Genomic DNA, 18,637 nt, shown 5'->3' with positions numbered 1-18,637 from the left:
ATCATCCACAAGCCCGTGACCATGCACTCGCGTTCCAGAGCCCGAGAGCTTGCAGAGGCCAGAAAAATCGGACGACACCGGGGTTTCGGTAAGAGAAAGGGTACCAAGGACGCGAGAATGCCAAGGTATGTCGAATTCTTGCTTGATGGGATTGAGGGATGTAATTTTGTGGTTGGAGATTTGATGTATTCCGGCGTTTCGCGAGAGTCAGATGGACTATTTTTGATATATTGGGTGGAAGTTTTGGCAAACATGAAAAGAGGGATTATAACCTGAAATGTGTTTGGATTATGTTGCTTACCAGTCATTTTTTCTTCAACCTTATAGCCAAGTCCTGTGGATGCGCCGTCTCCGAATTCTCCGCCGTCTGCTTGCCAAGTATCGCGCTGCTGGCAAAATCGACAAGCACCTTTACCACGAGCTGTACCAGTTGAGCAAGGGTAACACCTTCAAGCACAAGCGTGCTCTGGTTGAGCATGTAAGCATACCCATACCCCATTTACATACAAATATTTTTATCTACGCCCTTTGCTCTTGCTTTGAGCAACTAAAAAAGAAGAAATATGAAGAGCAGCCATCATTTATACTTCTAGCGACCTACAAGCCATAATCTGCTCGATAGTTCAAAGCTAATAATTCCTCGCAACACAATAGATTCACAAGGCCAAGGCTGAGATGGCCCGCGAGCGTACGATCAAGGAAGAGATGGATGCCAAACGTGCCAAGGTCCGGGCTGCCCGCGAGCGACGACAAGAGCGTATCATTGCCAAGAGAAACGCTCTCGTGGCAGAGGGTGAGGAGGGACAGGAGTAAATGCCTTGTTTGTGTTTTTCTTTTTCATGGGCCCACTACTAGGGAGGTGTTTATATTTTCCTTGTTAGATGATTGCGTGAGAGAACAAACAAATAACAAATGGGTCTTTGTTAATTTTATGTCATTTTCCTTATTTCCCCCCCCTTTTTTTTTCCTTTTTGATCTTGTTGCAACACTAGCAAGCAAAATATTATGACAATCCTCCGGCCTTTCGTCCTCATTTTCCTTCCCTAGCTTCCTACATTTTGGAACCTATCTTGTGTATCCTTGATCTATCGGATGAGGAAGAAGAAAAGGAAAATAAGGCAAAATTAGATTTGGACGACAATCACTCGCATGAAAGTGAATAGGCAAAGGCACAAAAAAGATGTAAAAGAAAACGAGCAAAACGATCGACATGATTTAAAGGAATACAATAATAAATACTCTCCCAAAAAGAAAAACGATGTCTTCTCTCGAGTTGTTCCTTGCCGTGTATCCTTTCCATGGTCCTTGTCTATGCCTATCAATGAAAAACATCAATGTGAGACATTCATTATTGCTCCCTATCCTCTTATACTGAGGGAATATCCCTCAAAAACCGCCAATTAAGAATCCTATCTTTATAAACCACATTCAATCGTATATGGAATTAACCTATGCCGCTACTACTATTCCGTCTCCCATTCTCCTTTCGCGCTAGAACGGATTAATTACATTTACACAAACATTAAACGTGCCAAGTCCGACACCAGTACACTCTACGACATGGAATCCTCAGCGCAGGCATTCCCGGCTGACCGTAACTGATATGACATGGGGAGAACGTTTCCCGTGACAAAAATTCAATATACAAATCCTCCCATAATATATTCGAAAGTTCAACTTTAATACAATACTTGTGCTCGAATATCCCATTATGAAATCAATCGTGAGGAACGCAACGGGGCAACAACAACCGCGGATTCCAAGTGTCCGGGAGTTCAGGAGTAGGAGCATCGTCTGCAGGGCTGGAGTTAGGCCTTTCAAGGTCGAAAGGATCACTTCTTCGAGTATCGAGTCTGCTCTTTTGTGGGGAACGGTTAGTTCGCCTGTAGGAAATATCTGATGCTGAAGCCTGGAAGATGCCAGAGGAGGCTTCGCTCGTTCTCCCGGGGGGCACGATAACGCTGTCGCTGCTTGCAGAGTTGCTCTCTATTTGGGATGCCGTTGAATCGTTTCGTTGAGGAGGGAAAGGGGCTCTGACATCCGGGTGCCTGAAACAAATACCTAGTGGTATAGGAGAGGTTGATTAGGAATAAGATTTTGGATTCCGCCATTATTGTCTAGCATCAAAGAAATGCTCATAGGTCGCCTGGCTGTGTTTGACGGATTTTAATGAAAGGAGTAGGGAGGAGTTGTAGGGCGCCGCAAAGAAATTTCCGGGTCTAAATCTCGAGGCGGGTCAAGGAAGGGGTCCGAGAAATCCATTGGCGCTATACGGCGGGAGTTCCCAATGACTGATCCCGGGATGTTCGGGGACGGAATACAATGCCATGCATCGTCCCGGAGTTGGCTTGAGTGACTAGGTAGACTCGCCTTTCCAAGGAGCCTAATAGTGTGGTTTTTCTTTGCGCTAAAAGGGGAAGTTGGATGGGGAATTACATTGTGTTGCTCAAAGTGAGTTGAGACGCTGCGCATATGTGAGTGTATTCCACTCATTGGATACTTAGATGATCGAGCGGGCCTAGAGGATATGCGAGATGATTTGCCAATTTTACGCTTCTTTTCGGAGCTCAATCTAGCCGTCCGTTCCATAGCGCATTGTTTTCGTCTCCGCCATCGCAACACCACAAAAACTGCAATTGCAATGAGAATTATGGTCGTGACGCTGACAGATCCCCCGATAATGACTCCCATTTCAAGAGGATTGAGCTTCGGGGAGCTCTATATTGCTGTGCGCAGGCATATTTACTCCAGTCAGGGTGGGTGTTGTCCATATCTGAGTTGCTCCCTGTGAGGAAGAAGAGAGAGCAGGGTTCGTTGGTGAAGGATTAGATTGAGAAGGGGTGACAGCGATCCCAGCATTCAGTTGATGAGAGGATAGGAGTATGCTTGTTATAGGATTGCCTCGAGAACTGAAGTTATGGGCCGTGGGCAAAACAGAAGCGCTTCTGGATAATATAGAAGCGATTCGGGAAACTGACGAGATTGTAATCGTCGTCGCAGCACTAGTGGTACCATGATGGGCACTTCTGACTATAGGGTGCTCTCGACCATTGAAGGTCGTTGTCGACTTCGACATTGTGACATTGCGAAATGCCAAATTGCCGACTGCAATGTCCCGGGCCCCAACAAAACTATCCATACCACTATCTCACCAGCGCCGATTCAAACTCTAGAGGTGAAAGGAGTTTGGGACGAAATGGCTGGATGACTAAGGTAGTAATTGAAGTGAAGAGGAAGAACGAGGTTTCGAACATACCCGTAAGAAATGGTTGCACGAAGACTCTCACAGAACCGCTCTGGCCTGGGATCGGATAAAATGAGATTAGAGAGAGCCGAAGACAAAGTAAAAGATGCAAATGTTAAGACATATGGAAAATGTCGAATAAGGTAAGTAAGAAGTCTCCGGGCACGGAGGAGGCCAAAATAGATAGATACCGTGGACGAATCATAGTGGAACGAGTCGTGAAAGGAGACTGGGAACGTATAACCCAATCATTTGAAATATGTCAGCATGAAAGACGGAGGATTGTCAAGTTCACCCACCAACTCTGATGAATGGGGACTCCAGATCAATATCTCAGTTTCAGAATGACAACATGCAAGCATTGCTGGAACAGCAGCCGTATCCATCCCCGCCGTCCCTGGTGCACAGACAAAAGTTACATCATTGATGGCGAAGCGATGAACAGGATTCAGAATTAATGTAGTGAACAAGGTGAAGCTCTTGAGGCAGGAGAAGAGGGAAAATCCCAGAATGACAGAAGACATGCTACTCGACGCACATCGAAGGCACGATGTCTTTCTTACCCCGTGTAGCAGAAGTGCATGTGATAGGGGATTTATGAATACACTAGGCAGGAAACGGAGTGTAAGCTGGATTTAGCAACGTTCATGTTTCGATAGGCCAGAATAACCATGTAAGAGACGGTACTGAATATTAAATGGCTTCAAAATAGAGTGTACTCTTGGCCCTTTAAGCATAGCTCATACTAAGGGTTCTCTTTCTCTATATCTCCCTAGGCCCTAGCATATAACGAGATTACCTAGAGCCTAGAGGAAGAGCTAGTGAAAAGATGAGACAATGGAGGATCCAAGCCATGTTGTGAAGAAGAAATAAGGGGATCTCAATCTTTTGAAACAGCTTTCATTAACTTTATTTATCACTAAGCCGGATTGTGACAGAAGAAAGACTGAAGGCCCGGGGGCCCGACAACAGGAGAAGTATCCGGTCAGTGAGAACAGCAGAGCAGCGGAGAAGAAGTAGATGAGAGCTTGAAGATGTGGCAGTGTGCTGACGATGAAGATGAAACCGGACTGAGGCTCAAGCGATGTGAGGTTGATTTAGGCAGTTTCCTGTTCGGGCATGAGGCCCTGGAAAGGAATAGCGTGGTGCCAGGCTGGCTTGAAAAGGAAATCCCGGAGCAGATCCTAGACGGGGTGGTGAATGTTGGAAAGGGAAATAAATACTTGACACACATGCCCATAAGTAGAGTACATAGGGAATGTACATGTAACTATGTCCCTGTATCAATTTATCAAAAGGGGTCGAGGCAAGCAGAGGTCGGAACAAGAGAGCTCACACTTTTTATCCGTGGTGGCTTTTGCCCCGCTCAGTTAAACATACCCCGCCGTTGGGATCCCGTTCTCACTGTCTACATTCATCGTTAACCTTGTTTTGTAGGGCTCACTTGAACTTCGACTTGGCGTTCGAACCAAACCACCTCCTTGAATCAGGGAGCTGCGTGTTGTACATGTACATGTACATCCATGGATAGCAAACCTCTTGTGGGAAATTTGAGAACTCGACGAACCCAGATGAGGAAAGTTGAACTTCTTCCTAGCGGGGTACCATTCTATATTCCTTAAAAATAGACACATTTCCATGCCTACTAAGTATATTCACCCTATGAACTTACGAAATAGTGGAATGGTCCACTTGCCTTCCTGCGGAAGCGCGGGTGCATCAATTCACGGTAAGGATTGGGCCTGACTTATTGTTGCTGGCTTTGATATAAGTTGGCTCGTTGTATTCCAGTTCCTCTATTTTGTGCGCCTTATTATGTGTCCAAAATAGAAATTCTACAGACTGATAAAGGGCATTAAATGCTAAAAGATGGCTATTCCTTATAAGTTACGCCCTCGATTGCTCTCCGGCATTGTCACTCTTTAAGTCTGCCTAACTGATGAACAAACAAAGAATTCCGAAATTTCGATCCCAAAGCGGGCTTAATTTCCATTAACTACATGTACAGTACTCCGTACATAGTAGCTTCCTCTTCAGTGTGTCTAGGTACCTGGTATTGTTAGCCATTTTCGTCTCTGCACTGTACACATTGTTTCCCACATATTGTAGACTTTTCCCATTGTTCACACCCAAAGGTGTATTTGCCCTGCCCTTGAATCTCAAGCATCCGTCCTCGTCCCGAATTCCTCTGCCGCCTAATGATTGGATACAAGCATCTTGGTGCCTTAGCTAATTCGACCGTTGATTTTGTGCCTAACACTATAGGCCATTTTCCCTGCTTGTGATGCACCTTGACCAAACAGGCTTATTACCCGCACTTCCGGGGTGAAATGCCACTCTAGCTTCTCCGCTCTGCTGTGTTGACTGGTCTAATTTGCAGTCATCCTGGCGACAACTCGCAGTAGCTGCAGGCCTCGCAATCCAACGGCAGTCGGTTTTGCCAGCGCACCCACAAAGCACTGCGAACGAGGGAAAAACAACATGATCGGAAGAAAACCACGAGGAAAGCCGTCGTAGCAGTATTCTCAATAAATCTATCCGTTAATCGAGGAGAACCTACTCACAACTGCATGAACTTGGTGGATAATTATAATTCGCCCCCCTCACCATCCTTTATCAACCGGATAGCTACTTGTTCCAAAAGCGCCCGGAGACCACAACCTCCCCTCAACAACAACGGTTGCCACCAGCTTCTTGTACGCCCCGAATTCATCGCCCAGATCATCGTTCATATGGGATTTCCTGCTGCTACAACTATAGTTACCTTCCCCTCATAAGCAGACGGGCCATATTAAATTATTCGTGGCTGGAAAGGACGTATAAATTCTACTTTAAGTCGAGTGTCCGCAGAACATTGTATCGCCAACCCGAGGACGACTCCAACAGCGATAACCTGCCACCATGTTTTCTTGGGGAGGCAACCTATGTAAGATTCTAATTTCCTGATTCTCTATGCCTATTCTCTTGTTCGCCATGGCTCCCACGTTTCCATGCGGAGTACATTCAACACAAAACACAAAACACGATTCACAAAACAAACATTCCTATAACCGTTCCGGGGTTCTATTCCATTTCTGGTGTGCTGCATCGTCGATCTGGCGGAGGACGTTCCTCCGTAATTCGTTCTCTTTGCCGAATTATCAATTTCGAAGGGGGGAAGAGCAGCCAAAGCCTGCGCGATGCTGGCATCAGTCTACTGAAATTGTGAAAACCCATGCACAAAATAGTGTATTTTCATCGTTTCCATGGCATATGGGTTATTTACCACGATCGTTTTATACATGCCATCCCCCTCATCCCATGCACCTATTTATTTCTTCTGTTATCATCTTTTACTTAGCCAACTCCTGAATGCGTGCGAACCTATATAATTTTGTGTGTATTTCAAAACTAACAACCGACCAGCGGTACCGTCAATCAGTATTGACCCAGAAAAGGAGAGAAACCCTCCGGCTTTGCCAACACCTCTTGATTTCCCTAACTACTCTCCCGAATCAAAGTCCAAGCCACTTAATGGGGGAGGCCGCGATGACTTCCACAAGCTGCTATGTGCTATTAAAAAACCTCAAGATGTTTCACCCGCACACCTGGAAGCTTTGAATCTTACTACCGAGTCCAATGTCCCTATCTCAGAAATCATTCCGTCAGGGGTCTTAAAAACCCTCCCTCCCTACCAATGGACAGGTCAACCCACAGCAACAGGAGGGCAAGGAACGGACGAGATGCCCGTTCCGGTTCTAATGAGCAACGGTTCCCCGTTTCCAAACAAGGAGAGATATGACCTTCTAAGGGAGGAAATCCTCTATGATAACGATGCTGCCGTTCGAGCAGTTTCACGGCTACCTCCTCGACCCCGCCGTGAGAAGATTAAGCTCACCCAGAGCAGAAAATTTTGGGCCGGTCTTGACCAAGTATCCCAATATTGGGACACCAGTTTAGATCAATACTTTGAACGCCCTGTGACGGATGATACCCCCGGGGAGGAGAATGAGGCCTCGGGTAAAATGCAGCTCGATGACCCCCCAAACGCTGAAAAGCAGAGTGGTGCCGTTCAGGACAGCGAAGAGAGCTCCGGAGTCGGATCTCAGGCCGAGGACAGCGGTAATGAAGCATCTCAAACCCCAGGCACAAAAACAATGTATCGTGGCCGAAGGATTGGAACAGGTCGTGAATGCCCAGATGATGTACGTGAGGAAACCCTCCGTGGCTTGATGGAAATGGTTGCATGGGCATTTGGATGTCAAGCCAGCATTCCAAACATCCCTCCTCGCCTTCAGGTTAAAGGGATGCTTTTCCCGGTCCGCCAAAATTTTGTCGTTGCCCGATCGCCCCAGGATAGACAAGTTGCAAGAAAGGGGATACTTGAGGGTCCCATGGTTTTTGTGCAATGCAGAAGTGAAACATTATTCCATGACGAGAACGATCCAGCTGGGAACAGGTATATGGAGATATGCGACCTTTTACGCGAGACTTCTGCCATGCTTTTGTTGGCACAAGAGCGAGCTAGAGAAGGCACAGTTGAAACGCGACCTGGAGATGGAAAATGGTGGACCACTACGCCGCGATGGGGCGGAGCAGATAACCCCGGCCCAGAAGCCGATAAAGAAAACACCGATAAATCCAAGAAAACTATTTCTGATGCGGACACCCCATCAGCAAGTAAAAGATCTAAATATGATAGATCCTCACTTCCGTTTAGGCGACATGGGTCCAGCGGTTCAAAAAAGCTGAGCATTTCCGAGAGATGGAAAATCTTGCAACCTGGTCCGAGTCTGTGGGACAAGAAGATGATATATAAACAGATCGGGAAAGACAAAGATTCTCCTTTTGACGATGTTAGTCTTCGCTTTATTCCTCCCCTAATTCTGCCATTTCTATAGCGCGCACCGTCACACATATGGGCTGTCCCAACTGACGATAATTAGATCTTCATGGTATCCTCGATCAACCACCACTTTTCAATCGTCCACCTCCGCGTCCACTCCACCTACCTCGAATGGCTGACAAGCAGTGAAGGCAGCTTGTCCGACCCATCAAAAGACATCAGCGATAACCCGTGGAGCGTTCTTCGGATGCGTCGAACCAGATGGTTTGACATTTTTAACCCCGGTGATAGGTTAGAAAGTTTGGAGGGCCTTTGGGCCCTTTTCTCTTGGCTTATGAGATGAGCAGGGAAATGAAAAGTCAACCACAACCCTTCTCGGGTTTTATCAAGAGGATAATGATACCATCGGAACGGGCTCACTTTTGTCTTTTTCTATGTTATGTAGAAATAATCCTTGAACCGGGCAAAGCTATCTGGCGTGTATACACTTTGGTCTACGATCGTAACTGGTATTTCATACGGGTATATATATACTATCACAGAAGCATATTTTGGGAGCAAAGGGGGGTACCGACCGACCTGCCGAAAATATCTTACGATTAATGACAAAAAAAGAAAATAAGACCGGTATGGGAACTAGTTTATCAGGACTTTTGCTGTTTCGTTTTTCATTTTTTAGTCTTGCTCGCTTCTAATTTATTATTTCCTTCTATATTCTCCTTTCCCCTCCTGCAACTTGTTTGTACTGACATCTAGACGTCTGCCTGTGTTTTTATTGACTTTAATCCCTTTGGTTCTTTTCATCGAGTTTATTCGTTTCCTCCCAATGTTTACGACTGCAGTTATATTTTATCCCATCTACATATTAACAATTTGCATTGGTTTTGCGACACATAGTGTAGTATAACGAATCAACTTGCATCTCATATGTTCGGCTCTAATTCACCCGGGTAAACTCGAATTACCGCTTGTATATGCTAGAAGCAATCTAGTGTGTCGATACAACAAACACATTTTCATATCCAACACGATGGCTGCTGAGGGTCAGATCCTTTATATAGTGATGCTGTATCAGGGCTGCGAACTTCGTCGGACCGGTCGACATCCGAGCCGCTGACTTATCAAAACTGTCATATACAGACCTGCTCATTCGCCCACGGCGCTTCCAGGTCCATGCATCCAAACTGCCACTCGTCTACAACTGCGATCGAGTAATACCCCTCCTGCAACTTGCCATCTACCTTCACACCGAAGAGCCACTTAATATGCTGCGAATATTGCGGAGTTGCCATGTCCTGGAAGCGTATGCGACGGCAGCTCTATTCAAGCATTCCACCACAGTTTCCAACCACTGCTTTGCTCCGGGTTCGCATAGCTAACTAGCTAAAAATGCAGGGCTGGCGCCGAAGTATACACATGCCGCGTACTACCTCCAGGCAGTCTGTGCAAGAAGAAGAAGTTATTATGAAAACAAGAGGAATAAAAAGATAAGCTAGAGACGATGGTCCAGCAAGTCGACGTGTTTATTTGCGGGAGTTGTTCTGCAGGGGCCATACGGCGCCATCTGACTTGATCGATCCGGCATCTCATATAAGATCCTGGAGCGGGCGCCCTGGGTCATTGATGAATGGCCTCACGGAGGCTTATCATATGAGGGAGATTGCATTCTGTCCCGCGGATCAGGGAGGCAATGGCCATGACATCAAAAGGAACCCACTATTCTGCTGACAAGGAGATCAGAGAAGGGAGCAGAAGAGATAATTCACGCGAAATTTGCGCTGGGTGAGCCTTCCCCCTTATCTTCTATGTTCGGCCTTGAGGCTCTCTTTTTGTTTTCATTTATGTCCAGACGCATGGACGGGCAGAGACTTGCGACGGAGCTCATAGTAGTGGTCGCAAATCCATGGGGTTTTTAAAAAAAAATGATTGATGTCAACAGCGATGCGGTATGGGAGTAATGGATGTTTATCCACAAAACCGACTTGCCTGCAGATACGCAGAAAAGTCTGTCTTGAACGCCGCCATGGGAAACTTGATGATAGTCCTCCCTCGCGAACGCGGATCGTTTGCCCAGTTCTATATTGGGTTGCCCCATGGCACGACGGTGAGCAATTGCCCCGTCTGAGGGCCTGAAAGAGCGAGCATATACCATGGAAATAGTAGAAGCGCTCTGGTGGTCGACATACCCCATCGGACAACGCCAGGTCAGCTTTTCGCTATCGTTGTCTTCTTGACCGGTGATGTCTGTCATTCCCATTTCTCCAAAAGGTTGGCCACGGAATGAATGTTAGCCTACAGCAAGCGTACAACATTGGCCGGAAGCCGGGAATTTCTGCTTCATATTCTTGTAGACGCGTAATAGCTGAGGGGCCAGAATGCCTGCTAAAAATCTCCATGTAACGCCATGAATGCGAAGTGCCGCCCGGTCCGCGGGGGAAGAAGAACAGACAATCAAATACCTCTAACTTGCGCCAACTAGGAGCAATATGTAACGAACGTTTGTCAAAACGATGAGGGAATATCTACCATGAACTTCCAGCCAATCTTGGATTTGAATCCTATCTCCACCACCCCCTATTAACAAGTAGGAGGTCCAAAAAGTTTCGGGCACTAGCTGATAGCAGTTTTGTTGTAGTTATGCCACCGGGTGGGTGCCGATTGTCCAGAATGACACCTCAATCCTCCAGTAGTTACAGTCACTGGCTTGTAACTGATATCTGGAAAGCTACTTAAGAAATAGAAAAGAGCCACGATCTGGGCAGCCAGCCATGGCGCCTGTTCTTTTCAACTGTGCACCTGAAAGGGAACCGAGAATATGGATGAATAGGGGGGAAATCTTGAAATTGCCTGGGGATTTCGTCAAGCTCCTCATGGATGTTTCAATCCCGTTCTCATTCTTCCGTAGAACTAGGATGTAGGGGCCTTAATTATTAGTGTACTCGGTACGTTTCTTTAATCTCGGGAGGTTTTGAAGAAGCCTTTGATTTCTTTCAATAATGGTCGATGAGTTTAACTACCTTCCAATCATATCTCACTCTTGGGGAACTATTTCATCCTTGGAAAATGTTTCTAAACAATGAGGGTGACAGCACATTCTAACAATAATAATAATACATCGGTGTCCACTCCATTATTGAATGAATATCTTAACTGGAGGTTCCAGACATTTACTGCGTATTATTTCCCGTTCCTCGTAACGGATTAAATCAATCAAGGGATCAAAATCAATCCCATTTTGGTGGCTGAAAAGGGCCCCCCATCATCTTTGTTCCTCCCTCCCTCAACGCCTCCCCGAGAGCTCACCGATCTCTATTTCGAGTTGAAACATGTTATAACTGGCGGGGGGCAAGGCAGGCGACTATTTTCCAATCAAATAATATCTCTCAAGCCCATCATCGCCTGCCACCTGAAGACAGGACTGGCCTGAAGAATAATATTAAATAATAACCAGCCTGGCTACCCTGTGCGCCATTCAGCAAAAGCCATCCATCCATCCATCCATCCATCCAGCCAATGCGAGGCGTGTGCGAGCAGGTCGCCATCAAAGTTTGCGGGCTGAAAGCTAAGTGGTCCAGGTCTCAAATGGTGTTTTAACCCATTCTTGAAAATCAGGGGGCAATCAGACCTCTCATCTGAAAAATGATGAAGATGTTTGTGATTGGAAAAAAACCAGGTGGATAAGGTCCTTAAATACCTCCCTCGAAAGAACTCATAAATCTGTCGCCAGAGAAAGCTGTATACTCCACACGCAACTGGTCATATTTCCAATTTCGCCCTCAGTCCGTCGTTCCCCTCAAAACCCTTTTTCCCCGCCGCCAATTGTGACCTGAGTGGACGGCGGTATGGTATGGCCCATTATTGTTTGGTCCAACACAAGGGGGACCAAGGCACACAAGGCACCGGCGAGGATGTCGAGTAAACATCACAGCCTGCCCGAAGCCAATGCCAGGCAGGCTATTATCTCACTTCCTTCTCTCTGGTCAACCTGGGAGGGGTTGGATCTACAGATTTACAGATTTACAGATTTACAGAGGACTCAGCATTCCACTTAGTTATTGAAAAGCAAACATTGGCATCGGATGGGGTCTCAGGATATCATTTTTTTCAATAATAATGAGAGACCTTGATGCTTTTCTGGGGTAACTGTCTGGTTGGTTATTTTGAAAAGATGCGGTCATAAATGCCCCTCTAGCCACCGCTTCTGATTGCGATAGATGCTTCATCCCTTACCCCTGCGATAGGTGAGCAACCCGAGTATAAAACTTCGATTCTGCCCATCCGGTAGTTCTTTGTTATTTGTACTCATATAGTTACTTTTGATGGATATTTACATTTATCGGGATCCTCCCAAGTCACAGCATCCACAGACCTATTTTCATCGCAACGGGCTTGGGCAGGTTGGACTGATGCCCAACGTATCACTTTTGGGCTGCTGTCCAAAACGATGCCTGCAGCGAAAGAAGCTTCAGCCCCATGATTTTTGTTCAAAACAAGACACGAAAGGAATAATAATATTAATATTAAATAATAATAGCAGAGCGGTTTATTCTAGGGGAATGAAAAATAACAATGAGTAATAATAAGTTAACGAGAGATATACGCTGTAATACGAAATACATAAATAACTATTCAAAGGAACCAGGAAGCATTCATTGTATTAAGGTTAACCTAGAAAGCTACCATACCATGGCTTTGGGAAAGGGAGGAGGTCTGGTAGCAGCAGCTGATTGGTGGTCCATGGCCAGGAAACAAGAATACCCTGCCCAGCTGCTCGGGAGCATAGCATGCCGAGTTCTAGGGTTGAAAATCGCTTGATACTTTGATACGAACGAACGCATTAAGAAGCGAGAAGCGAGAAATCGAGAAATCGAGAAATCGATTGGGATGGACAAAGCAAAATGTATCCCCCCTTGGTGTCAATTGGAGGGGCTAAGGAAGGAGTCAGCAAAAGGGTTATGTTATGGGGCGACATCCTGGAGCAGTAATAATAACCAGTCAAACTTTACAAATCATACATTTCACCTGATTCTCACTCCTGTTTTGATGTTGTTCTTCCTTCCTCAAGACTTACCGAAGAAGCTGAAAGCAAGACAGGAATACTCAAGCAAGCCACCACGACCCCTCTAAAAGCCAAGTGGGGGGACGACGGGCAAAGGTAACTATGGCAGGAAGTTCTTGATGATCGAGAGAAAGAGCAGAGAAGGAGCCGGGGAACGATCTGCTGGTGATCTCTATTGATTTACGCTGTAGCGTTGCCTTTTTATTTTTTATTTTTTATTTTTTTCGTTTTGTATTTTTTCCACCCTCCGATCTCTCCACTATTTTTGATATCTACGACGAAAGAGAGCTGAAGTTGTAGAAGTGGTCGATTGGAACGTGGTGAACGGAGAGCCACATGCCATCCCATCCCCTGTCAGGGGCAAGGTCGACAAGAATGCGCCCCTATCAATAATCACAAGAAGACCACAGTCTGTTGACTCTCTGCTGTTTAGCCCCAATTGGCGTCTGCCCAGTTAACCCTATGTGGAGCTAGAATAGGAGACATCCATCACAAGACGAAAGAGTGGGGATTCGGAAAAGGCGCTTCCTTCGCCTTTCGGGGGTTGTTGGATTTATTTGCTTGGAAGTTGAAACGAGCCTGCAGGCGGCGAACGGAACGGGGGTGAACAGCGGAACGGCTGCCTGCCTTCCCCGAACCCGCGACCAGGGCGGTGGTATTCCCCTCCCCCCCCCCCTGTCTGGCAGTGTGGCACCCACCGGCTGCCACTAGGGAATTGGTGATGATGCAAGAGAGGGCGCAAGAAGCGAGAGATTTTTATTTTAGGAGCTGAGGCCCAAGACGGGGATGAGGGAGGCTGTTCACCCCTCCCCCATCGTAGATAAACCCCCACCTAACTACCATTGAACCCAGGCAGAGCGTAAGCACGAGCGAGCATGGCTTTCTGTTGCTAGGGGAAAAAAGGGCGGAGGTCTTCAAGACCACGATCTTCCCAGGAACATGGAACGTGGGCTGTATAGACATTTTATTTCCATCTCATTCCATATGCTCCCCCAATTCGTATTTTGTTTCCCGCTCCCTCGACGTTGGGAAAAGGGGCACATATTGTTCTCTAGCCCAACACTGAAGAGAGCATTTTCCCTGATGCCAAAATAGCGGTATTTTTTTTCTCCCTCAGCGATCTGCCAACGCTCCCCCTCCCACCGCTTCGAGGTCCACAATTGTGGGCTGTTGAACTTGGCAGGGATGCAAAGCTCGATTGCACTGTCTTGGTGCCTCTTGTCTGGCCAACCACTGGACATTAATGCGACGACTGAGCCGGATTTGCTTACCCCTCAGACAGACGCCGTCGTTATTGGAGAACCCAAGCGTCTTGGATCAGGCGGAGTTTCTCGGGAAATAATACGCTGCGTATACTCGTGAAGAGCAACCTGTTCCGTTTTTTCTATCATATCTCATCATCAATAGCTGGCAACCAGATGGGCTGGTTAGCAAGGAACGGTCTTTTATCATTTGCCCAGATGAAAAGGTGATGTCGACGATGAAAGAAACGTTGTAGGTACAGTAGCAAGCAAGACTTGACATCCCCATATATCGGATTAATAATATCTTCCCCGTGCATTCTAACAGATCTGCACGGGCAAGCTGGTTGTCTGAAGCTTGAGCAAGTTGAAAAAGCCACTTTGGGAAATCCAGGGATACTCAGCAGAAACACGTGGGGAAGGGACTGGCGGTGGCTTGTATTGAAACGTGGAATACAATACCGTATTGTGACACGGTATCGCGTACAGGATGTTCTTTTTCGTGTAATAGTTTCATGCCCCTTATGAAAGGGGTACATATATATATATGTATGTTGAGACAGCAAGAGAATGCATGCGATATCAATTGTTCACGGACGTAGGTTACCTAAATTTGAACTGTCAGCTGTGCTTATTACCAATTTGATTTTTATACTTTTATATATAGATAGATAGATATATTAAGAAAAATGCATCCACCATCTGCGTGACAAGAGGTTTGGAAGGTTGATTGATTCGCTTCACGATCATGATAGAAATAGCAAAGAAAGTACCAAGCAAGCAAAAAGTCATTTTCCTCTCCGAAAACTAAGTTCCTCATCTCACAAACAGCGCACAGAACAAGAATAAATAAACAAATTGCAGGACGGTGACTTGCATTTCCCTGCATAGTGAGGCTACGCTTCCTTCCTTCTATGCGGGAGTCGCCATGACCCGGAAGAGACATTATTGCTCTTCTTTCGCACTCAACAGTTTCCACATCCTTATCAAAAGGGTAAGCCCATGCTTGTGTTGCCCTCGCTTCCTGAGCGGTTCCCTTGCCAGAAACCAAAAAACGCCAAAAGCCAAAATAAAAAATGTTCCAGCCATGCATCCGCTATGATCTGACCCGACGGAGCTCGATATGGACCATCTCAGAACACAAAATGAAACCAAAAAGGCTCCATACCCGATAGCCTGGGTTGCGGGATCCGGCCAGTTTGTCGCCAGCGTCACGACTAAGGCTTATTCTGATTTCATCGTGGGTCCATAAGACCTCGATTTCTCATGTAATAAAAGTAAGTAAAACTGTCCAGACTGGATTAGAGTTTTTGGAGGAGGGATGTCAGCCGCGTTTTCCCCGCTTAAAATGATAAAGTGTCAGACAGACACATCATACGAGAGCCGTTTGCGCGAAATCCCTCTTCGTCTGAGTCGCAAAACCGTTTTTTATGGGAAAGTTGATCACCGTTGATCTTGCTTCCCACCTCAGCCTCTGGCGACGTCGCCTTCCGAACCCCGAGTCCTCTGATCTGTGGATCACTGCGATCAGTTCCGTCGTATTCTGCACCCCGCATTTATCGAGGGGGTGAGTGAAAAGGGGGGTGAGCCGGTCCTCTCGGTGTGAGATTTTGGCAGGCATTCGCAAGACTTTTCAATTTCTGAATCTCTGTCTATCTCATGTGTCCACCAGTGGACTTTGCGCGGGGAGGGGTTAAGGAGGCACCAACAAGAAAGTATGAAATGGTGTCTCCCAGGATAAGTATCCCAGCAGGAGCTAACTTAGTTCATAGCAAGGTGCAAGCAAGGTGAGTCCCGACGGCTTTCCGCTCCCTGTTGGTCGGAAAGGATGAGGCGAGAATCTTGGAAAATGTCAAGGCGAGGGTTGAAGGACTGAATATTATTCGTCCACATTGACTAGTGAAAAAAGCGTTCAAGCCAATGGGAGAAAAAGCAATTCGTATAAAAATCATAAAAATCACTTGGGGAGTGATATTACATATCACGCGCGTCTTATCAAGTTAAGAGGAAATGCGCCTTTGAGATACCGTTCATTCACCAGTTCGTGACTCGGGAGCGTTCGGCAAGTGAGAGAGCAGTTGTAAAAGGAAAAGAGATACTCATTTTGAGCAAGCCAACTGCAGGATTCTTCCTTGCACCCAAGCCGCACTTGAGCAATGATCGATGACGACTTGCTACGGGAAATAAATGGCCAGTACTCCGTAGTTGAAGCAGCATATTGTGCGTACGCTCAAAAAACGAGAGAGCAACCAGCTAGTTGGTTGCCCCTCGCTGAGTGGCTGAAATTCCCTGCCCCGAACGAAAAGTTAGCTCCAGTAACCCGACATGATAGAGATTATCAACAGTGATTTTGTCGCTTGTGGCTGGCATCTCGAAGTCACCGGCCGGGGGATTTCGCGGCCTGGTCGTTTCCCTCCCAGCGACGCTGAGGGGTCCTTTCTGGGATTCTTCGGCTGTTTACTATTTAGCCATCGCTTTCAAGCTAGTCAATAATTGTATCCTTAAGATCGTCAAGTCTTCGACGGAGGGATTCCCCCATCTGCTCGGTAACGTTGCTCAGTAGTCCATGAGGCGGGAACCTTAGAAGCTGCTATGGTCTACCCCTATATTTTCGTTAGTGGCTCCCTAAAATTATAGGGCTCTGCTAACCAAAATACTGAGGGGTCATTGAGATTTTGATGGATGTCAATTCATACAGATTCTGAATGATTCAAAAATAACATTTTGAAGCTCAGAAAACTGAGAATATAGAATGGTTTTTAATAATATATCTCACTTATGTTTTCTATTGAAATATTTGAATAATAGAGTGCGGGTTAGAAGTAAATGACCACCCAGTATTTTGGTTAGCAGAGCTCTATAATTTTAGGGAGCCACTAACGAAAATATAGGGGTACAATGTTAGACCGCAGTACACGGCGCAGACCGCCTCCCTCCCTTGGGCTCGATTCCCCCACTTGTCTGCTGGGCTGGGGTCTACTAGTTAGCGTCTTTCATGCAGAGTGGAGAGGCTGCTAACTATTGTTCATCATCATCTTGGCGGCTGCTAGCCTAGGTGGATAGCTAGAGCAATACAGAGTTTCCTGATCCTCTCCTTTTGCGCCTGTCTCCACGCGGTATGGTATGTTAGAATGAAGCCATACTAAGGTTCTGCTCATAGAGAAACTCGTGCGGGAGACTTGTATCAGCCATCTGGTCGTGGTGGTATTTCCCAAAACAGAGGGTTTATTTCCCAGCTGGTTGCCCAAGTTTATCTCTCTGCGCTTCGCCGCGATTGCGAACAAGGGTGGATTCCCCAATAATCAACTGCTGATGTTGAAGGAAAATCCCTAGTTTTGCTGCGGAAAACGGTTGAGAAGCTGATAGCACTAGTAGTATGGGCAATCACATCACCACGCTTGACGATACGAGGGAGGTGGAGTGTACGGCCGCAGGAACCTTGGAACTCTTTCGATGGTTCCAGGGCGAAGGCAAAAAGAAAGGCTTGAAGTTGGTGGTGTCTGCCCGCCAATAATATATATCAAAAGCACAATGGTCAAAGCAGACCTGACAAGCTTGGTCTATCCGATCCAACGGCGGTTGTTGTGTTTGTGTTTGTGTACGGAGTATTATTAATTAATATTGATCTTGCACGCATGTAATCGCGTATACCAAAACGCGTATACCGGTATGGTATGTACTGTATAGAAGAACTATGTACCAATACCATCTCCACCGCTGTGGACAAGCAGCGCCCCTAAGGGAAAGCTATCGTAACCAGGGCCCCGACAGCATTTTAGTAGAGTTCACCATGAATGACGGACACTGCGCCTAAAGCGGGCCCTGGAGAACTCGTCACCAAAGTGGAGTTTGGCGCACGATGCTGGGGTGGAAATGGTGCTAGGAATTGGTGAACATTTGGGAACTTGAAAACCATCGAATCTCGCGCAAATCTGGCGTAGGCCTCTGAAAGATCGAGTTCCAACTTTCGTTGACAGGCCCACAGGGGCAAAAGGGGAGTAACAAAAAAAAAAAAAGAAAAGAAAAGAAAAGAAAGGGGTAGTGGATAGATAAAGACGCGGAAAAAGGCTCCCGACAATCTGGTTAATTATGACAGAGAGCTGGGATGCGAACAGACAAAACAAAAAGTAGTTACAGGAAAAAAAAGGCAAAACTCCAGCACAAGGGTGGAGCAGAAATCATGAAAAAAAAGGCAGCAGAAAAAGCAATAACAGGAGAAAAAGAAAATACAGATCAAATGACAGACGGCCATTTGATCTTATTATTAT

General features: G+C 46.4%; 5 protein-coding genes across 9 annotated transcripts; 2 read left to right on the top strand and 3 right to left on the bottom strand.

Moving 5' to 3' along the window:
- Window positions 1-1,117: 1,117 nt before the first annotated feature.
- On the bottom strand, window positions 1,118-4,701 carry BDCG_00224 (uncharacterized protein). The gene is made up of 2 exons (XM_045415741.1): window positions 4,581-4,701; window positions 1,118-4,522 (listed from the first exon to the last, which is right to left on the bottom strand). Exon 2 carries the CDS (start codon window positions 2,689-2,691, stop codon window positions 2,167-2,169), a length of 525 nt encoding a protein of 174 aa, XP_045271618.1. The 5' UTR covers window positions 2,692-4,522; window positions 4,581-4,701; the 3' UTR covers window positions 1,118-2,166.
- BDCG_00223 (uncharacterized protein) lies at window positions 3,148-4,668 on the top strand (the record flags this gene model as incomplete). Its single annotated transcript, XM_045415740.1, has 3 exons — window positions 3,148-3,387; window positions 3,697-3,868; window positions 4,246-4,668. Exons 1-3 carry the CDS (start codon window positions 3,266-3,268, stop codon window positions 4,666-4,668), a joined length of 717 nt encoding a protein of 238 aa, XP_045271617.1. The 5' UTR covers window positions 3,148-3,265.
- Window positions 4,688-12,424, top strand: BDCG_00222. 5 transcript variants are annotated; one of them, XM_045415738.1, is made up of 5 exons: window positions 4,725-4,893; window positions 5,036-5,290; window positions 5,510-6,170; window positions 6,650-8,079; window positions 8,170-12,424. In XM_045415738.1, the coding sequence occupies exons 3-5, from the start codon at window positions 6,146-6,148 to the stop codon at window positions 8,410-8,412; spliced, it is 1,698 nt and encodes a 565-aa protein (XP_045279070.1). In that variant the 5' UTR covers window positions 4,725-4,893; window positions 5,036-5,290; window positions 5,510-6,145; the 3' UTR covers window positions 8,413-12,424. The 5 variants fall into 5 exon arrangements, with proteins under 5 accessions (XP_045279068.1, XP_045279070.1, XP_045279071.1 ...); XM_045415736.1 differs by having other exon boundaries at window positions 4,688-5,290; XM_045415739.1 differs by having other exon boundaries at window positions 4,876-5,297.
- Window positions 12,425-12,639: 215 nt separating this feature from the next.
- Window positions 12,640-14,791, bottom strand: BDCG_16072 (uncharacterized protein). The gene has a single exon (XM_045425347.1). It carries the CDS (start codon window positions 14,367-14,369, stop codon window positions 14,043-14,045), a length of 327 nt encoding a protein of 108 aa, XP_045279066.1. The 5' UTR covers window positions 14,370-14,791; the 3' UTR covers window positions 12,640-14,042.
- A 208-nt stretch (window positions 14,792-14,999) lies between these two features.
- BDCG_16071 (uncharacterized protein) lies at window positions 15,000-17,132 on the bottom strand. Its single transcript, XM_045425346.1, has one exon. It carries the CDS (start codon window positions 15,460-15,462, stop codon window positions 15,019-15,021), a length of 444 nt encoding a protein of 147 aa, XP_045279065.1. The 5' UTR covers window positions 15,463-17,132; the 3' UTR covers window positions 15,000-15,018.
- Between the last annotated feature and the right edge of the window lie 1,505 nt (window positions 17,133-18,637).

Source organism: Blastomyces dermatitidis, assembly GCF_000003525.1.
Source record: "Blastomyces dermatitidis ER-3 genomic scaffold supercont1.1, whole genome shotgun sequence".
Taxonomy (NCBI): domain Eukaryota; kingdom Fungi; phylum Ascomycota; class Eurotiomycetes; order Onygenales; family Ajellomycetaceae; genus Blastomyces; species Blastomyces dermatitidis.
The sequence above is the reverse complement of the archived record's forward strand: the minus strand, read 5'-3'. Positions and strand labels throughout refer to the sequence as shown.